This window comes from Gymnogyps californianus, chromosome 2 (assembly GCF_018139145.2).
Source record: "Gymnogyps californianus isolate 813 chromosome 2, ASM1813914v2, whole genome shotgun sequence".
Lineage (NCBI taxonomy): Eukaryota > Metazoa > Chordata > Aves > Accipitriformes > Cathartidae > Gymnogyps > Gymnogyps californianus.
The window spans coordinates 97382053-97403472 of NC_059472.1; the positions used below are offsets into that span (position 1 = coordinate 97382053).

The 21420-nt window shown below is 43.8% G+C and overlaps 1 protein-coding gene across 1 annotated transcript in view; it reads left to right on the plus strand.

Moving 5' to 3' along the window:
- Positions 1-19179, plus strand: part of PHACTR1 (phosphatase and actin regulator 1) — a 149129-nt gene extending 129950 nt beyond the window's left edge. The window contains exons 13-16 of the mRNA XM_050891272.1: positions 4364-4425; positions 13091-13231; positions 16562-16638; positions 18922-19179. Of these exons, the coding sequence (XP_050747229.1) occupies positions 4364-4425; positions 13091-13231; positions 16562-16638; positions 18922-18937 (296 nt within the window). The 3' untranslated portion in view covers positions 18938-19179. The remainder of the gene's footprint in view (positions 1-4363; positions 4426-13090; positions 13232-16561; positions 16639-18921) is intronic.
- Positions 19180-21420: the final 2241 nt, after the last annotated feature.

Genomic DNA, 21420 nt, shown 5'->3' on the forward strand with positions numbered 1-21420 from the left:
TCACATTGAAATGGTTTGAATATTAAAAAAAAAAAAGCTGTTTATCTAATTGTTGTTACTTTGGAAACAGAAAACAAAAGAAACAAGTTCTTCCCTTTTTAAGTTAGTAAATGCATCATTTCAGGGAAATTTTAAAAAATTACTACTGAAAAAAGTATTCCTAAATGTTACCTTATACATAATGTCTCCTTAGGGAGGTCCATAATTTACCTTCTCTTATTGTTCAAATAACTGCATTGTACAGAATCATAAAAATGTGGTAGCAGAAGATTACTTCTCTGAAAATTAGCAGAATTGATTGATTAAATACTTCAAAATCAAATTCCTAGCAAGTTAATGATAGTGTTAACACTCAGCAGAGTTTTTTCATCTGTTCACGTTATTACAAGTGGCAGACAAAGAGAGAGACACCACTGTCAATGCAAAGAGGAGAAAAGACTGGACAGCAGAGCGGCGTGGGCGAGCCCAAGGCTGCGAGAAAAGCCGCTTGTTTGGGGCCAGCCCCCTTTTGATAGCTGTGCTCCTACCGTCTACTCCTAACTCCTATGACTGGCTGCTGGAGGAAGTCGGGGGCAGAACCTGGGGAAATAGGTGGCACATCCAGATGTGATTGTCTCACAGGGGGGTAGCAGAACAGCTGGAGGAGGGGGAACCCGCGACGTGACTGATGCCAGGCTCAGGCGAGGAGGGACAGAGGCCAATTCTCTGGGCAGCTTATGTTGTCATCCCGGGACTTATGAACAAACGTGTCATACACCACCTGGCACTGCTGCGTGACCAGTAGACACTGCCCTGGCACTGGTGAGGGTGGCTGGGGGAAGGTGGGGGTCTCAGGCAGCTGCTTCGGCAGCAGTGTTTGAACCAGTGTCAGCAGAGAGGCAGCATCTCCAACGCTGGGTGCCTTGCAGAGATTCCTAAAGGTCACGTTGCCAAGCTCAGCAGTCACGTAGCAGCCTGAAGATGTCTTACATTTCAGAGGAATTATCCCCTGAGTGACATTAGTTTCTTTTTGAATTGAATAAAAGCTCTTAAATGACATGGATGTGTTTGAAAATATTACCCTAAATCCAGAACTATATTGTATTTCCTAAATGGAATTTTTGTAGCTTGGTTCCTAAGCACGGATCTGCCCCAAAACATGTGTGTCTTGGTAGACAAACAACTTCACAATTACAGGAAAAAGTAATGTGGTGTTTCCAAAGCATCCCAACTTTTGGTGAAGCACAGCGGGAAAGGAACAAAAAATTAAAATAGTTACATAATTTAAAAAAAGAAAGCATAAAAATGCTCCACCCTTAAACAAGTAAATATAAATAGTGTGTGGTTTGTACATCACTTTGTGTCCTTTCCCTAGACTTCTGAGAAGGAGAATTATAATAAATATAATGAAAAGAGTGTAAATTCTCTGCATAAGCAGGTCAAGCAATTTGCAAAAGCCCAGTTCAGAGCGCACACGCGTGCGTGCGTGCGCGCGCACGCACACACACAAAAAGAAAACCCAGCAAGCTCCCAAGCAGACTAAGTAGGATTTCCTCTGCAGTTAACGCTGAAATCTCCGTGATGCAAATGTCATGTCTGGTACCATGATGTTCCTGTTACATGTGTAACCGCATTATTGACTATTCTGATGGGAAGAAGTGAGGCAAAATGTGGTTGGACAGCCAATCTTTATACATGAAGTGATCACTTCCTAGCTCCGTGCTGCTGCAATAATTATGGGATGGTCATCTCTATTGAATTACAAGGGCAAAGCATCTATTGCACAAGTTGCACTACTTGCTGGTAGCAACAGTAAGATTACAGCAGCCACAGCAAAGAAATGGAGAACAGGGACGCTGCTGCTTGAAGGGTGTTTCGCTGAAGTATACCTAATTCACTGACTCTTATTTAAGTCACAGGCATATAGTGAGAGGAGTCCAGACCTGCAGGGTTAGTGCGAAGACTAAAGAACACTTTTTGCAGGTAATACTTGCTGGCCAAGTTTATGAGGAAGGATGCCTCAGTCCCCCTCATGCACCACCCCTGTGCCACTTCTCAGATGGATACAAGTAGTTCAGTTGTCAGCCTGGCACATTCAGGGTTGCATAAATTCCTCACAAAAATGATGGTTACGTAGGCTCTGATGATCTCAGACTGTACTGAGGGACATTTCACACTCGCACAGAAATCAGGCTTGAAAATCGCACCCACACCCACCCTCACACACACAGGTCTAGAGAAACAGAGCATCTGCTGAACGCGTAAGATAAAATAAAGCAACGGTTTTGTAGCTTCACAAGATTGGCATGACTTAATTAACTTTAAAGAAATAGCTAAAACAAAGTCACTTTCTGGTTTTGGAGGAGAATGTATTCCTAATTCCCAGCTTTTACCTGACCGAGGTCTTCAGCCTGCCTGGCTGTCCCTGAAGGTGGGTGGCTGGGCTGAGAAGTGAGGAGAAAAGAAAGGCATCGTATGCCAAGTACAAAAATGAATGGCCAGAACTAAGTTTTATACATAACTCCTTGGCTGCTTGCAGTTCTACCCTGACTCTGTGTGGGCTCTGTTTAGCACTGTGTCTCTCTGGCTTAATCTTACAAGGATTTATTAGTGGCTCTGTTTCTGAAAGGCATTTGCAGGACCAGCTCCTCCAAATTTGAGAGACAAAGGGAAGAACGAAATTGCTAGAGGAGCACTTGCTAGAAGAGAATCCAGCCCAGTAGCGACAGGAACCATTGAAAGAGGAAAAATATATTTATCAGTGTGGGTATTCCAGTTATCATAGAAAAAGCCTTTTGTGACTCCCTGCTGTCTTCTGTTCTTTTTACTCCAGTATTGGTTTCCTTCCTCCTGAAAATGTAAGCCATATTTTTGGAAAAATGACATTTAAAGATCAGAAGCATATTGTAAAACATCATAACGTTGACTGGCTCTTTGTCCACTTCAGTGGAGATTTCCCAGTCCTGCCGAAGTCAGTGAGCAGTCGTGATAGACCTGTCAGCTCTACTGTCCTGAGCAGCAAGAAACCTGGCTTCCAGCCTAGCCCTCCTCACCTGCTCAGAGACTTCTGTGGTCTCTGAACCTTAGGTCTTATTTCTGTGTGAGGAAAGCCCCAATTTTGAATGCATTGGTTTAAAACATTGCATCTCCTCAGCTGTGGGCAGAATTCCATTGGGTTAGGGCCTCCTTATATCATTTTTGGCTTGTCCCAGTTGGTTAGTGGGAGTGCTGACCTGTGCTGTCATGACTGAAGAAGTTACGGCTGGAGTTTTGTTACTGCCGCTCTGCCAGAGGTGCCTGCTTCTCCTGCAGGATCAGCGGAGAGGAACGTGGGATTCCCCCTTGGGTTTAATTCAGTCCAAAGTTGGACGATTTAAATCAAGTCACCTATCCCAAACTGGCCTTTTGAGGTCCGTAATCTCCCCTGCAGAGAGTTATTCCTACCTGAGCTAGTTCTATCTGAGTGAAAACCAGATCACACCAGGGGCACAAAGTATTTGTTGGAAAAGCTGATAAGTTGTGTTTGCCCTTGTCTGTTACGCGTGGGCGTGATTGGAGTAAGGAGCAGTTCAGCCATCAACAAAGCAGTGGAAACAGATCCTAACTGATTGAGGAGCTGAGTACCTAGAAACCTGGGCCTTTAGTGACTTTCAGTAAAGTTCAGTGCAAAGAAGACTTGCATGACAGCCTGCTCCTAAGTTGAAGAAGAATTAGTGTACTCAAATGTTACTGTCCTCTTGAGGGATAATGGTTGAGGCTTGCCCTGGTAAGAACTTGTAACATGTGATCTTTTGGCTTAATGTTGAAAGTGAATTGCCCTAGGATGTGCATTTACACTCCAGTGTGATGCTGTGAAGGCTCAATGATGGAAGGACACTCTCTCCTTACTCTGCTCAGGTCATGGGAAGTTGCAGATTTTGCCTGGCACCCCTATTCTGAATTTTTTTTCCATTCTCTCCAAAGAGTAGCTGCGAGAAATTATTCTGTAGATGGAAAAAAAAAAATGCATGTGTTTCTTTTCCAACCACTGACCTTGCAGCCTCGCACAATCCGACCGTATCGTAGCTGAACCCCCTGAGGCCACCAGGCCTGTGGGCAGGGAGATAACAGTTTCTGAAGAGCTGGCTCGCTGCCTGGCCCTTCTAGAAAGTGACACACATGAAGAGGTGCCAACACAGGGAAAGGAAGGAGGCTGTAGATGTTTTATGAATTGCGTGAAGAAGCACGGTAGCTACAGATCGAGGAAGTTCACCAGGCCCAGAGGGACGTGCTGTGCATCAGAGAAGTCCTGAAACATTAATATACTGATGGAGAGGCTTATTTTGTTGCATACTGTGCATGCCTGATGAGTCCGCAGCCTGAGATCCTTGTAAATCTTTTACAGCCCGGAATGAGCAAGAGGAGCAGGAGGAAAAACGAGAGATAAAGAGAAGATTAACACGTAAGGTGAGAAGCAACTTTGATCCTATTATGACACTACTGTAACTTTCTCCCTACTGCACAGTTGTTTGCCTTTTTCCTTTTCCTCAGCACCATTTTCAAAAGTACAGTGTGAAACAAGTCTTAAAAGAAATCTTTAAAAGAAATAACCAATGTTGCAGGATGTAAGTCCACAGAGAGTGAAGGGAACCACTTTGCAGGCTATTGCTGGTAACGTTTTGAAACAGGACAAAAGAAGATCTAGTCTTCATAACCAAAGGAGCTTTGAAGAGTGAAGGATAGAGAGCCTAGCATTGGTCTAACCCTGCTCCCTGTAAATGTAATGGCTTCTGCAGCCATTACGAAGAGAGCAAAGTTAAAACAATGATGATTGCATTTGAAAATTCCACCTAAACAAAGCATAAATCTGGGAAATAGACTTTTTCTGGAAAGGGAGATTGTCACTTGGGGCATTTAAACTAAATAGAGACAAAGCACTCACAAAATGGTATATAGTGCAGAAAACAATCTTGTATTGGCAGGGAAGGATGAACAAAACAGCATAGTTTGGGTTTGGTTTTCCTCCCATTTGAAAGCCATTTACTCTTAAAACTGAAGAACAGTCATTTCAGATACACACATTCAGTTTCGCAGTTGGTGTAAATGTCTACAGACGCCTCAACATACATAGCCAACGATCCATCCTGTTATTGCAGATAAACTTTATTTCACCACTGACATATTATTTCCTATCTCCAGAGGTGGAGAAAGCCCCCTAAAAACTCACATACTTGTGAAGCAGCACCAGTCCCTTCCGGTACGTTTTTAGGTGGCTTAGTCTTTTTGACCTATGTGATCACAAGCTTTCATGGTATAAATAATGACAAGGAAAGGGCTCTAAATATACAGGGAAAGGTTACATTCAGAGAGCTGGATTGCTTTCTTTCATGGTTAAAAATCTCATGCCTTATTCTCAGCTCACATAAATCAGCAGAGTTCTCGGTCACCAACGGGGGGATACTGCTGTTGCCTACAGGAGCTAAGAATGTGGCCCAGAGAGCTGTAATATTATTTTTAAAACACTTAAATTCCTGACAACAATGGCAGGGATAGTCTCGTATCCCCTCGTAGCACTGCCTGAAAGAAAAGATCCTAACTGCATTGCAGATGTTTCATGGGACTTATGCTCCGCGCAAAGGCTAGAAATACCGTTTTACCAGGCTTTCGATTTCCCTGTACATTGAAGGGTAAACACGTACAGGAATCCAATGCAAAGCTTGATGCCATTTGATGAAAGGCTGTAGTAAATAAAAAGCAAAGCTACCCATACCCAATCTGCTGCCTAAGAAGTGAGGGCTTGCTAACTCAGCCGGCATTGTTGCCGTACAGTTCTCATCCTCCACTATTTTGTAGGAAAGGTACAAAGCACATGAATTGTCTGTTGCAGGCAGAGGCCACAGCCACATGCTCAACTAAAACGCCCAGGCCGCTGTAGCATCGCAGCAGTGTCTGCTTTCTGAGACCTCAGCAGTTTTCTATGAGATTTTCTTCTTTGTCTTGTTTGCACTTTTAAGTAGGAACAACAGTGAGAGCAGCGTCAGTCCGAGCCCCTGGCAGTCGGCTCTGTAATGTTCATACCCCTGTTCCCAGTCACATTCCTTTTAGCCTTTCTTGGCTTCTTCCCTGGTACAGATTTTTATCCCCCACGTTTGTGAGGTTGGTAGCAACATGACTTAGCTTTGTTTGATTTTGATCATCTTTTTAAACTGTTGTAAATTGTTCTAGTGACACATGTAATTTTAATGAAAGAACCACAGGCCTGGTCTAACGACACATTTTGTTCTCACCTGCCAAACATACTGTCACAAAAGCTCGGAAATCACTAGAGGGAAGAAGTGAATAAAGTGTGCAAGTGGATAGATAACAACTAGAAATGCCAACCACCTAGTGAATCCTGCAAAAATTGTTGTTATTCCCCAGCTCTGTCTTTCATGAGCATGTCCCAGATGTGTCATTGCATCTACAGCAGAGTGGCAGACTCCTTCTGTCGATTTGTACTGAAGTCTTATTACCGAAGCATTCTAAACCTCAGATCGAGCAGAAGTTTAATTGAGCACAGCAAGTGTTTTGCCCAGCAGACCTTTCTGTTTGCACTGAGTTTTAGTGCATACGCATGCTCACAGGGTAAATTCAACATAAGGGAAGTACGCCACGTTGCCTCCTTGTAACCATGTGTAGTTGGTAATAAGAAGGGAAGGGGGTTCTGCAGAAGCCGCTGACAAGACTTTTGACCTTGCACTACAGAAACTGGTACTGTCCCCGATTTTTTTGGTGGCGTCATTCCAACTCCAAGGGAACAACCCACTTCATCCAATAAAAAGCTGTTCTTAAAGTTCCTTCAGCGCTGACATTTTGTTACAGTATTATGATGATAAGTTGTAACATGACATACTGTAATAAGTAAGATTACCTTCCTGGGTCTAGATGCCTTATTAAAGTCAGCAATAAATAGCCAGTTGAATTCATCATCTGGACAGGCAATTTCTAAAAAAAAATTTTTTTTAAATCAGGTGACCTATAGCTAGCTGCCCCTTTAAGCACTCTTCATCCTCTCAGACTCATCTAACGCCAAATTAACTGGGGATAGGGAATAGCTGCTATTCAAAGAATAAAATGGAGGCAAATGCTGTTTGGTACAGTTTCTGTGTAGCTCATGTCCCTCCTGCCCAAGGAAGGAGAGGTGAAGCGTATTTGCCTGTCACCTGAGATGCCCGTGGATGGGTTCTGCACATCCAGCCACCCCTGTGCTCCCTCTCCCTGCCCCTCGGGGCCCAGTGAGCAGCTTTGGGCGCGTGGACTTGCGTCATTTGAGTGGAGGGACATATGGATTAGGAAGGGTTTTTCTCTGAGCACTGGTCTTGGCCCACACGTCCATTCCAGGAATATTAATGTACAGAGGCCCTCTGGGAGAAGTGTTGCAGGTGGGTCCCCTCCACAAGGAGATCTGGTCCCCCAGGAATTACTAGTAAGAATTTGTCCTCTCTGAACTGTGGTGAATTTGGCCGAGCACCAAGGCAATTAACACAAGCCTGAACTCCCCCTGAGGACTTCCATTACAGAGAGAGAGTCGTAGCCTGGCTTAACAGAACACGTTGCAAATCACTTGCAAAGAGGAATAAAACTCCTCTTTTCCTACCTTCTTTCAAATAGCATCATGCTCCCCGCTCCCCAGAGCTGTTTACTGCTTCCTGTCCCCCACTGTCAACAGCTAATTTTTCCCGGAGGTCTAACTCCAAAACTAAAAATCTCATAGCTGTAATATGGACAACGAAAATGATGAGGTGCGGCTGTTTCTTGAAATCCATGCAATAATCTGAAATCTTTGCTCCCATTAAATTCCTGCCCTGGTACAACTTAAATTCTCTGTTCAGTGGTGCCTCACTGGGAAACATCTTGCTGTTCAGTCTTTTCTTTAATTGACCTCCACTGGCTTGCATCAGCACAGGCTGTTCAAAATAATGAACTCTTGAGAGAGGTGGGACTCATCAGAGGGAGGTGAGAGGGAGGCAGGGCGGAGGGGAAAGGTCAGAGAAGAAAAAAGGTTAGTGGCTTATTTGGATAAACGGCATTTATAGTCAGAGGGAAAGGTCTTCGGGGCATTTTCATCACATCTTGCTCCTATGTCTTACCACAAAAGGTGGGGAGCAAAGGAGAGAGGGAGTTGTGTGCACTGCTAGTTAGAATCTGCAATTTTTCAGCTTGGTTTCTTCCCTAAATAACAACCATAACATTTTAACGAGGTAACAAAGCAGGCAACGATGGAGTGACAAGACAACGAGCCTCATTGTGACTGAAGTGGAGCAAACTCAGCATTTCGCATTTGACAAATCCCAAGACCGGACTGGCAAGACTACGTCCCCCTCCACTTTACCTGGTGGCGGTGCTTGGGTTTGCTTCATTTCCCATGCTGAGAACAAAGAGGTTTTATCCAGAGGAAAACTTGACCTCCTGTGATGAGACATGGGAGTTCCTGTTCTCATTCACGCTGCTTTTGCATTAATACAAATCCATTTACTTCAAAAGGGATTTTTGCCCTGGTTCACACTCAAATAATGAGGTCACTCGCCATAAAGTTATCGTGCTCCCTCAGCTCACAAATCTTCACAAACAGTTAAATAGAAATGTATATGCCCAGGTAGCATACCCAGAAAAAGTCCAGACACACACATGCACATCCCTTTGACATTAACAGGAGTAAGTAAAAAAGGGTCCAGCTCAGTGAGTAAGATCCCTTTCTTCCTGCTTGGAGCACCGCCACCTTGTGCAGGCAATTGCATTGTGTCCTTGACCGTGTCCTTTTACTGTAAGTTTCGAACATGCCCTATTCTTTCTGCCTGTTAGAAGAAGCAGAGCACATTCTCAGGTGTTGCCCAAGAAGGATTGTGTAGCATTAAGCAAGTTTGACCCAAGAGACTGCAGCTCACAGGTCATAAAAATAAACTCCAAGGTGAGATCTCAGGTGAGCTGTGCCCTCAAAGTGAACAGACATCGAACTGACACCTACAGGGGAGCTGCTTAGAGTCTGTTCTGCAAAGCTGTTTCCCCAGCTATTTAAGAGTTAAGGGTGCTCTGGGTAGCGCAAACGTACTGAGAGACCCTCATGCTTAGCAGCAATGGCGTGAGAAAGAGGCAGGGCAGTTTGTTAACCATTCAAATAATGTAGCTTTAATTAATTGCTTTTAGAAAACCACTCAGTGTGGTTGCCCCTCTTTTTACATTTAGTATGTCAGATTGGCACTTTAGTTTAATGTACTGAATAATTTTGTGTGTGTGTATTTATATATGTAAATATATGTAGATTTATGGCTACACATGAACTATGTGGTATAAGCTACGGATTTCAGGACTCTCTTTCACAGCCAGAGCACTGGCACGAAAGTCAGTGCATCTTTTTTCTGTTCATAGCTCTGCCCCAGGCCTCCTGGGTCACCTTGAGCTGGGTGCTCAGTCTCTGTGCTTCGCTTGCTCCAGCTGCTCTGTGGGGATGGAGACACTGCCCACCACTCTGATGGGGTGTATAAATACCTGAAATTGCACTGGTTGTAGGTTTCTGAAGCAAAGGCAGGGCATCTAATAAAAATAATAAACAGTAATAGTTGTATGGCTTCAGAGGAAGAGAAGAAGCAGCTTTTAGTCTGTCTTAGGTTCAGGTGTTGCCTAAGAATGAAAAATGCACATTAACACCAGAGTTTCATAAAGCGCTTATGTCCTTGACATTTTTTCACGTATAATTCAGTGCACTGTTGTTCACACCCACCGAAGGGTTACAGTGAGTTTCAGTGGTGTAAAATGTGCAGGTGATGCACCTGATTTGATTTTTGTGCATTTGCAAACATGAGAACTTACCTCAGATGTGTCTCATTTCATCACATGACCCTTAACATTTACTGTCGTTTCTTTGATTTTAACTCGCACCCAGCGCACCAAGGAAGCCAAATTAGCTGTTTTAAGACCCAGTGCAGCATTGAGGTAAATCCCAGCAATGAATTCACATTGCTGGCAGAAGCACCACCACCTCTGTGGCGTCTGATGCTCTTGCCTTCTTGACACCACCTAAACAACAGCCTGGCACGGCATGTTTCAGTGCATCAACAGCCACCTGCCTTCTCCTTTGTACAAACTTGCTAATCACTTCAATTAGCACAAACGTGAAAGCCGGCTAATGTCAAGAGCTGACAGAAGCTGTGAAATAGAGCCAGTCGTTTTTTGAAAGTTCTCTTCCAGCTTGGAAAGCTCCTAGGAGTTCCTGCTTCCCTTGTAGCCATTTAGAAACACAGAGTTTAATTCACAGGATTTCATATTTTGTTGGTGTCATCATACTCCATGTAATAAGATTTTTTTTTTTTAAAATTCCATTCTAATCTGAAACAACATCTAGGCTGTGTCCTAAAATGATAACAGCTGAGAAATGTACAGATAATATTGGTGATTCATGCTGTTGTGAGAAAAGAAGCAGTTGATGCAAGTAAAGATGGAGTCTCACCCTTATCTTGGAAATTTTGGGGTGTAGTCATAATATTACTTCAGCATAAAGATTCTCTATTCCCATAGTCAGGGGTTAGATTTTAAATAATCAGAAGCAAAACTCTGCTGTGCTATCTGAGTAATAATATATCAGTGCTAACAGACCTGTAGCTCCTAGTACTAGGGCTGCTAGAAAAACCTACCAATCTGAAATCACATTCAAGGTGAGTTGTAGGACAGAGAGAAGCCTCACTCATAGTGTAACTGTGATTATACTCCAAGTGTGGTACAGCACTTTTGTTTTCTTGCTTTTGTTAAAAGCCTGTCTATTAATTGCAGTGTGTATTTGGCTTGCAGGTGACTTAGGTGTAGGTATCGGGGCTGCAAGCGGAAGAGGCAATTCTGTTCCATTAGAATGAAAAATAACATTTTAAAATCTGTATGTGTTTCAGTCTACTTTATTGTGCCCTCTGGCTTTTCTGACATGGTACCTTCGCCCAGAGATATGTTTATCCTGTTGTCTAAAAAAAGCCAAAAAAAGTTACACCTGCTGTGTATGCATTTTGCTTTTCAAAAAAAAGGTCCCCAAAACATGTAGTCTGAGTTCAGAAAGGCATGCTTCTTGCTAACCTCACTGCATACATGCTCTTCGGCTGACCTGAGCATGGCTGGCCTGAATGTGGGTATACGAAATGGGGCTTTTCTTGGAAGCTTTTGGAAGAAATAGGAGGAATGTTGTGTGACAACCACATGCAGAGCAGCTCGCCCCAGGAACCTTCATGCCTCCAATAGAAGAAGGTGGGTGTGAGAAAACTGTCTAGTTCTAAGATCTTTGCAATACTCAGAAGTTTCAAAAAGTTGTTCTTTTTCAACCCAGCAAGGAGTTTTTCCCCCTATTAAATGTCATAATTTACCCTAAAATGGCTTTGGAGACAACACACGAACTGCCGAGCTGCGACTTGACTGATGCCAGCTGTCCTAGGCAAGGGCATTACGTGGCAGAGTGTAGAGTTGTGTTCCTGGCTACACTTTCTTTCCTTGATTTCTCTGCCTTTGGTGTGTGCAAAATGGCTGGGCTGCAGCCAGGAGAACCTGATTCCTGTCCTCCTGAGCATCTCACAGGTGGGGCATTAGCACAGCTTTGCAGACTCTCTGCATGAGGTGTTTGAACCCAGTTTGTGAGTGCATGTTCAGGGCTATCAGTGTAAGGAGAGCAGCCCCACTGTCACCTCCCGTCACAATCAACTTTTCTAAAAAAAGAAGAGAGAGGCAACCTTCCATGCCAAGAACAAGCACACAGGGATTTAAAGCCAGAGGCAGGATGGGGCGGTGGAGCTATCTTGCATCAGCACGCAAATGCTGGAGAAAGGTGAGATTTTTCACCCCCCACTTAGCATCCTGGCTGTTTTGAATCTTAATTCTCCCTGGAAGATGGAACGCAGGGAACTGAGATATTCAATTTGGGAGGAAGGTGGAATTTCATGTCAGGATTCAGGAGCCTAAATAACTTTGCAGAACAGAGTCTCAAGCATTTTATGAAATATTTAGACCTTTCGCTATTCACAAGGGTGAAGTATTGCAAAACACACCTATTTCTAGTGAGCGGGAATAGCATGATATACTGTGTAGCTAATTGTTAGCAGGATATTTTTCCAGATGTATCATGATTACAAATGTTTCACTCTAACAGTGAAACTTTTGCAACTAATGTACAGCCACATGCACACATATATGTAGCACCTTCTTCAGAAACAGTTGTGTATTGCTTTTGACATTAACCAGCATGCTGTGCATCCGAGGAGAATTGATCCCTGAAAGCCAGTTCCTGTCCCTAGCCACATAACTGGCTGTACGATATGTGGACTACCAGCACACTACTGTTTCTAATTTGAGAGGAGAGTTTTGACTGTGGCTGCCTATTCTGCTGTGGAATTTGCAAGAAATGCTTTGGAACAATGAAGATGCTTTCTTGACATGATACAATCCACCCTTGCAATTTTTTTTTTTGGCTTGTAGTATGCAATGTAAACTATTAAAAGTCAAATACGCTGTGACACAAAATAGAGCTGCAGCATACAGTGAAAAAGTTCAATGAGCACTAGTCATCATCCTGCCTGCCTTTTCTGGAGGTAAGGACAAGTCTGCAGAATATCAGAATGGTAAGGAAAGTTGTTTGTCGCCTTTTACACATAATTCAGGGCAGGAGCTGCTCGGTGCCTTTGCCTGACTCTTCCCAGGCAGCACAGAAGTACACAGAGCAGCTCAAGGCTGGCGAGCGTACAGCCTGTGCGGGTAGTTTTAACGTTGTGTTGTAGTCTTTGTCTCTTCCTGAGACATCGGTGCACTAGGAGACTTTCTTGCATTACATCTCATTTCTGCCAGGGGTGATCAACCTCAGCCAGGGTTTGGGGTCTCCAGCCACAGCTGCTTCCCAAACAACAGTGGGCTGCTCTGGCAGCAAGGTGGGATGATATTTAAGGTGCCATAACAAGAGGTTATCTCCCAAGTAGCAGTTCTGTGAAAAGTTGATAAAAACAACGGTACTGGGAATGTCTGAACTCTCTTATTATCATAACAATGGTTGTAGTAAAATAAATCCCCAAGCAGCACTCTGCAGGGAAAAAGTGAAGTCCTGATGTCTTTTTCCACTCCTTCCTCAAACCTGCAGCTGAGTCAAAGGCCCACGGTAGAAGAGCTACGTGAGAGGAAGATCCTCATCCGCTTCAGTGACTACGTGGAAGTGGCAGATGCGCAGGACTACGACAGGAGGGCGGACAAACCCTGGACACGACTCACAGCCGCCGACAAAGTAAGTGGAGCAACTTTGGGAAAGCCATGATCTGAATAGCTAGAGCATGTCATGGCAAATGGCATCCCTCAGGTCCCACAGGTCCCATGGCCGTCAAAGGATAAACCTCCACCTGACGTCCCTTCCCAACACACCTGTGGTTTCTTCCCATTTACAAGGTTTGTTGTTTGAGTCATATTTCTTTGGCAAGAAGGCTCCTATATGCGTGGAAACCAGGAGCAAGCTTAGCAGCATTACACCATTTAAACAGAGAAGAGCGAATATCAAGCCCTTTGAGGAAAGGTCGTGATGGCAGCCCTGCTATTTGTTTGTTGGTTTTGGTCTTGCCACATAATGCTGCCAGCTGCGAGCTCTTGCAAGACTTAGCAGAGCAGTGTGACAGCAGCACTTGCCAGAATTGCTGTGCCAGGACGGAACAGGCCTGGGTGCAAAAATGCCAGCAGGTCAAATTGGCAAAGGCACCTCCGTCCCACCGAAGCCAGGTAACTTCTCTCTAGTGTGTTACAGCAGGGGCCTTTACTCAGGATTTCTGCCACAGAGTATTTTAAGCACTAAACTGAAATCGCATGAGCACTGCGGACGAAGAAAAGACGCGCGTTTGGTATTCACGGCGCTGTCCTCTGAGCACCGGTGGGACTTTCACTAAGTGGTGTCGGCACTGGTGGCAAAGGGGTTAAATTGCTGGCAAATTATATCAGTCACATCCTGATGGTCTTAATGGTGCCTCAGGAAGATTTAAATGTTTTATGGCTGCTGTAAGAAAAGAGGACTATGAGGCTGATCAGTGATTCCCATGCTTACAGTCACTCTATGATGCCCATGTAATTTTGAAGACTTTCAGGTACCTGAATTCAAGCTTTGACTATTTCTTTCCTGTGAGACTCATGCAGCAATGGAGACCATGATGTCCAATGTTTAGAGACAGGAGCAGGATTTCTGGCCATGCCACTGATTTATGGTGCTCTTGGTTTTATTCACAGAGGAAAGAGCAGCCAGTTATACTTGCCTAATTTAACCAAAGGACTTGTATAGTTTTGTGACCACTGGTTTTCTCCTTGTCAGAGGGGTTTTTTCAGTATAGCTTTGGATAAGTTAACGTAGCATAAACTGATATGAAAAAAAGAAAAACTTCCTCTGGACTGTCCACAGACCATAATATATTCGGTTAAATTAGCTTTTCCCATTTTATCTCACCATGTTGGACAAGATCTTAGTCAACTAGTCCCAATTGGTAGATGAGGGAGGGAATAAATCTCCAACTCATTCTACAGCCTTTGAGAGATCCCTGCCTGGGGTGAAAGGCATGGAGAAACTTCAGCTGGGAAAGGAGAAGATTTGGTGTCCAGAGAGGTCCTTCTTCATCCTGTGGCTGTGAAAAGAACAAGTATTAAATACCACTATTAAATGTAGCTTGGTAAAGAATTCAGTATTAAGGCAAAGAATTTTGAGGTCACTTTCTTTTTTATAATGCGTGTGCAAAGTCAATACTCAGAGCAAAGGGCTTAAGTTCTCCAAATGAACCTTTTCTCAGCAAAGCAGAAGAAGAAGAAATGTTTGTCATTCTAATATTAATGCCCCTTATGGCATAAGAAGGAAGCAGATATATTCTTTTTTGGGGTTGGGTCCTGTGGGCAGTGTTCTGATTTCTGCCATTCAGATGACCTGCTTTTCCCCACCGCTGTGTCCACTGTTGGAAAAAACAGCCAGACAAATTGGAATCAACTCTAAAATGCCTGACAAAGCTGCAACATCCTATAAAAGATTATTTTCTTCCAGAGCTTTGATTCAATAACTGTCTTCATTGGCCAGCACAGGCTAGATTTATTGCAAAAATAGATTTTAGTGATGGACTTTTCTGTTTGTCAGTAAATCAGTCTGACTTCATCTTTACCAGGTCAGACCATTAGAGGAATAAAAAGGGCACTTTTAAATCTCTCCAACAGATGAGGGATGCAGGGGGGAACAGGTTTCAGACCTTGTGGGAGTCAGCAGCCCGTGTGGCCTCCTTCACAGTCACTTAACTAGCAAATTGGTCTGCTGAAGGTAGGCCCTTGAGTTGCTGCGTTGCCATCACTCTGTCCTGATAGATGGCAGAGCCTGACAGACATTTCTAATGTAAATAGAAAACCAAAGCTGTGCAGAAAGAGCACAAGGGGCCTTTTCTGTAGATCACAGTCACAAAATCTATCACTTAGGGCTTGTCAAGGCAAAGGTAGTTGGTGACGGGATCAGTGGCTATTGCACTAGAGTTTGGGCTCATGCTATTCGTACTAGTTTAGATTTCCTTCATCAAGAAAAATTCCTGACAGACACAAGTACTGCCAACTGGAGCAGCCACTTACAGCCGCTGATGCTGATCTTTTCAGCATCACATGGAAAGGCAGTGGCACAAACCTTGGACCCACGGGAGCGTTCAGCCACAGCAGCCACCTTGCGTGTTCCCTCCAAATGCTCACAGTGAAACCCACTTGCGAGCTACAAATATCACAGGGCTGTCAGAAGTCTTGACTTTGGGCTTGGGACTTGAGCCAGTTCTGCTGAGCACCGTCTCTGCAACGAAGCTGAGTCCTTCCAAGTCACCCCCTCTGGTTTTTTATTCTTCAATATTTCTCTTCCTGCCAGTCACCCCTGGTTTTCTTTTCCCTGATGGACAAGCCACAGAGGCTGTAGGTAACTGGGTCTCCTGTGGATGCTGAATACAACCGCCTGTGGCTAGTTTTCTGCTGGATTAGTGTGTTGAATCGGTTCAATAAATGGCACAGCTGGGTCAGAAGGGAGGAGGAGGGCAGAGGGGCACAGCCCGAGGCAGAGCGGAGGGCAGGGAGCCAAGCATCCCTCTTTCCCTCCCAAGTAAGCTCAGCCACTTTAGGTGACTTCATCCAAGGAAATTCAGGACCGCATAAGGCAGGAGAAATCTCAAATATGAGTCTGGCTGGATCCAGGCCCAGTTTACTCACAGTCCAGCTCTGAAACAGCTCGCAATATTTGAGAAACTGTGGTGCACATTTTTTTTCTCATGCTTATGCTAATTTGGATTTTGTACATGAAAGTGTTTATATAATAAGCTGGAATTGGGTTCTGTATCTGCATTGTCTACGATACGTTTTCAAATTGAGCCGTTCCACCGAAGCATTTATCTCTTCCCTTTATGTGATTTAGAACGTTTATCTCTCTTCCTTTTCACATTTTAAAGTCTTTTTTATGTTTTTCTTTCTCTTTGATAATGTTATCTATCATCTGCTTCACTTTTAATATACTGTTTTGAGAACAAAGTGAACTTGTTTTGATCTCTCTCATTTATACATTTATGAGTTTATTTGTCCTTTGCAGGCAGCCATTCGAAAAGAGCTTAATGAATTTAAAAGCACTGAAATGGAAGTTCATGAATTAAGTAGGCATCTAACAAGGTAAGCTGAGATTAATTTTTTAAGACTATCAATGAATACTGTTGTTTTAAAAAAAAAAACAGCAGCTGTTTCTCCAACACCCACTGAACACACCATGAGGTCTAGACAACATTTAGAATGACAGGCTGTAAAAGAAACTCGCACAGATGAACTCATGCTGCCCCATTACATGGCGGTATGCAGGCACGTGCCATCTGTTTAATAGAGTGTAACCGCCTTCTATTTTATTTTTTAAATCATCACGCTCTAGCTGCATGTCTGTTCTTCTGATATCAAAAGTAAATAGTGTTGGTGTCTGAAGGAGGACAGGGAACTCTTTACAGCCAGCACGTAATAAGGTATGAATGAGTGTACACTCAAACCCCACTGAGCATACGGCCGTTCCATACTACGCACGCCCCACACACAGATCTCTCAGTCCTGTCCTCCACGTCCTGCCATAGGCGATGCAGTGGGGAAATAGCAAGATCAGCATTATCAGAGAGGCACTATTTTTCACATTTTCAGGCTTTTTTTGATTAAAAAGGTAGAGACTGAATGAATTATCCATGACCCCAAACTAACAACCCTCCTCTCTGACAGGCTAGGGCCGAGGCACGCTGGGAATTCAGGGCATGTTCCCTCGCACAGCCTGCGCTGAGTCTGCTCTGGCTTTGATGCTGAGATGAGCTGAACTCCGGGCATTTCAGCTGAAGTCAGGCCTTTGCAAATCAACATTAACCCCCACTCATTGTTAGACATGAAGGACAAGTGTTAGGTATTGAAGACAAGTGACAGTGAGATCTGGTGCAAAACTGGAGCTGCCCTTGTATTAATACGTTCATCAACTAGGTGCTCATAAAAAATGCAGTCAATACTTTTAAGAAAAATACAGAAAAGCTTAAGGCAAAATTAATTTTGTATTAGGGGATTTTTATGTGTATAAATTAATAATTATATTAAAATTCATCACATGTATTATGCATATATTGCCTTGCAGAAACACTCTCCCTTTTACTTCCTAGCATGTGCTAGGATAGTTGCACTGGGGTTTGTAATAACGGAGTGCTGCTAGAGACAAGCCAGCTGCTTTTGAGCCACGAGGTCTGGAAGAAGCTTTAGGGTGTACAGTTGGCCCAGATCTGTTGACCCCGGTGACTAAGCCTTTGAGGGACATTTGGCTCACTCCTCCAGGAGAGTGGTGACAAATTTAGAAAGGATGAGGCTGTTTTAAAGGGGGTGTTGCTACAAGGAGTTGAGCTGCATTGAGAGCTCCATTGATTTCCATGAGGCCTTTAGCATCCCACAAACATAGAGACTGGTTTAGTTTTCCAGAAGTCTCTCCAGCTGCTTGGCTTTCGCAGGTTTCTGGGCAGTATTTTGCTTCTCTTCCGGTGTTGGGGTGAGCAGTGACCCTCTGAGGTGACTCAGTTTGTATCTGAAAGCCACCAAGTGGCTTTGACTCACTAAGTCTGGGCCAGGCATACTCAGAGGTATAGCTAATATAATAGAAATTGGAATAAGGGTTTGTCTGAAGTTCAGCAGGACTTACTGGTTAGACAAGTGGCTTCAGGAAATATGCACTTGAAGGAAGCATGCTTAAAAAAAATAGAGTAATTCCCTTAAACAAACTTAGATAAATCACCATTATAAAGTCATTAGCAATGTAATGAGCTATTCTTGTCATTAAGCAGTGGCATGAGCTGAGCAAAGAATATGAGTGTTGCTTTACTAGTGGGACACATTAATTAATTCACGATAGGGTGAAAACTCAAAGGTTAAAAAAAAAAAAATACATTTGCAGAGCTGACAAACCCAGGCCTCCACAGAGTGCACTTGCAGAAAGGGTGGCCGTTTTAGCTCTACTTGTCTCTTTAGCCTCCGACATTAAGGAATAATCATACTTGAACTGTATGTAAATCTTTCTGGCTGAAGAGCGTAAGGTTTGTCTAAACCAGACAATTTTTGTGGAATATCAGGCATGGTGTGGTCTGAAAGAGGACTAGCTGATCTGAAATAACTCACTCGGGGATCTGATAGGATGGACCTAAAGCGTATCAGTGTCTTTGGTAGATTTTGGTGCAGACTGCTTATGCCTATGAACTGTGAGTCTGGCGAGGACCAAGGAAGTGTGAATCTCTGTTCTGGGTCCGCAGTGCCAGCATGGCTGATGACAATGCTGCAGGAATCAAGCTGCCTAATTGTGTCACCGTAGCAATTAGTCCTCCAATTTTTTTATGTACAATATGCATGTGAGGATATTATCTCACTATTTCTCTTTTTTTTTTTTTCCCCCTTGGGTAGGTTTCATAGACCGTAGCAGTTCAATTCTACCTGACTACTATGCCGTCTTCAAAACATAACTAAAAGGAACCATAAGTGCTGGTATTATTCACTTCCCTGTTACGTACAATGTAAATCTTCTGAACTGCCTTTTTAAAAAAAAAAGAGTAGAAAAATAAATATAAAAAAAGGAAAATTGTATTTACATGTAATGGGTACTGCAGCATCATCAGACCTGCTGGTTCAAGCTTCATTAACAGAAAATACCCCTGGTGGGAATCGTGCCAAGACTTGGCGTCTATGTATAAGACTTTCCTGGCATGTGGATTTGCCATACATGTTCAAGCCCAGCTGGTGGTGCATCCATTTCGTCTTCAGGCACCCCTCATCCTGACAAGCCTCTGTCATCAACTCGAGAGAGCCCTGAGATGGTGTTCAGGGAATCACTGGCCTGGGTGAAGTCTCCAACAGATGAGCACCTACGGCACTAAAGCACTTACACCAAACACTCCTTTCAGGCTGTGAGCACCTTATGAGGACGGTGAAGGAGCAAAACTACTCTATGGGCCAGCCCATCTGTGAGTATCATCTGACTAGAAAGGCGTTTCTTTCCCTGGAGAAGTTTATGGCCAGTCAAAAGGCATTGTTCTGCTCCCAAGCAGAAACAGGCATCACCTGTAAAGAACAAGACTCCCTACTGAAGGTTGGTTCCGTTCTAGCAACTGTTTATTTTTCATCTCTTTCAAGTATTATTTTCTAAACCCAGTTGTGAACCCATCAGCAGTAAGCGACGAGAATGTTGAGGACAAGCAAGCAAAACGCATCTCTTCATGGTCACCGCATGGCATTCGCTCAGCTTGTAATTTGTTTTTACACCCAAGCCTCGTGATTGTGTGAGAGCCGACGCACGCCTGGCAGCAAGAAAGGCTGGGATTCCCACCGGCTCTGCAGAGGGACGCACGACAGGAGGAACTGGGGGTTCGATGAGGGATATCTATCCTCTCTGTATCAGGTGTTTCAAGAACTGATCCTAAACTCCTACTGAGAAAAGCATGACAGATTGTGTTACCTGGCCTAACAAAAGGAGTCTGGTGCATTGGTGTGGATGGTGGGACTTGTCACCAGTACCCACAGCTGAGGCGTAAGGACAGCAATTCAGAGGTGTTCTGTTTTGGTTTTAATTTATTTTTACTATAGTGGTTTAACACACAAACTGACCAAGTAGAGCTCAGAGAGCTGGTCACTCTGGGCCTGGTTTACCTGCCAACTTAAGTATGTGCTTAACACTAAGTAAGCATGCAAACAGCCTCACTGCATTCAAGAACATGTCTGACAGGCTTAATTGAAGCTGAACACATTTAAGTGCTTTTCTGAACTTAGGCCAGCACCTTCCAGAATCAAGTCCTTAACTAGTATAACGCCAGCAAGCTGGGGCAAACGTCGTCTAGGATTCCTTTCCAGCTCTTACAAGAAACTATTATGCCATGTTTTGGGCCAATGGCCCAAAGCACTGTAGCAACATTACCGTAACAAGTTCCAGATTATTACTTCGGGACATCTTCTTTCCTTCCATAATAGCTATTTTGATTTGACAGTTTGAACAGAGAGGCCAAAGTTTTTTACTACAGTATTGTTATTTCTGTTATTATTTTATTATTTTTTCCTTTCTCACTGTCTTCCATGTATCTGTCCACTCTTCTGTGCTCCCTCTCTACCTCCCCCAATGCCATGCTAACATTGCCCTTCACTGACTGCAGGCTGAGAAGCCCCTCACACGTGAGCATTTAATGGCCAATGCTGCATAGTGCCAACACTCCTGCCTTTTCTCAGGCCTCCGCCTCATTCCTCTGGTCGCAGGAGTAAAGCAAAAGGACCTGTGCGTAGCCCATGGGAGTTGCTCTAGCATCCAGCCTGCCCAAATGACACTGGCAGTGAGGCTAATGCACTCCAATTATGCTTAGTGGTGGTACTCAATACCTCACAGATTTTCTCTCCATCAGAGACAAGCAAAAGCATTTCATTTTCTCATCTGTAGCCATCCTTGCAGTGCTATGGATTATTAGCTATTAAATAAGAATTGGCTGTTGTAGGATGGAAGATGCTACAAAGGAAAGTAAAAACCAGCTGGTTTCTGGTGCCTCATTTTTGAGGCATCATGCCTCTGATGTGATATGCTTCCCAGACTGGGTAATGATTCCCGAAGAAACACACACAGCGATCCCTGTATCACCAGCTCACAGTTGCTTTAGATGACACAAGTTCATCAGTAGTGCAAGCCTTTAATGTGCAATGTTATCAGCTCAGTGCAGCAAAGACAGAGCACTTAGGTACTAGCCAGGACTACACTGCTTTGGGGTTATTTTCCTGAAAACCTGGGGTTCATATTTTTAAAATCATTCACATACACACACATGCATAACAAGTCTGCATCACAGCTTTAAAAAGGGAAAACAAAACTCCAGGCTTCTGACTATACACACATTGCATTAGGAAAGGGCTCTGCAACATAGCTTGTTCTGA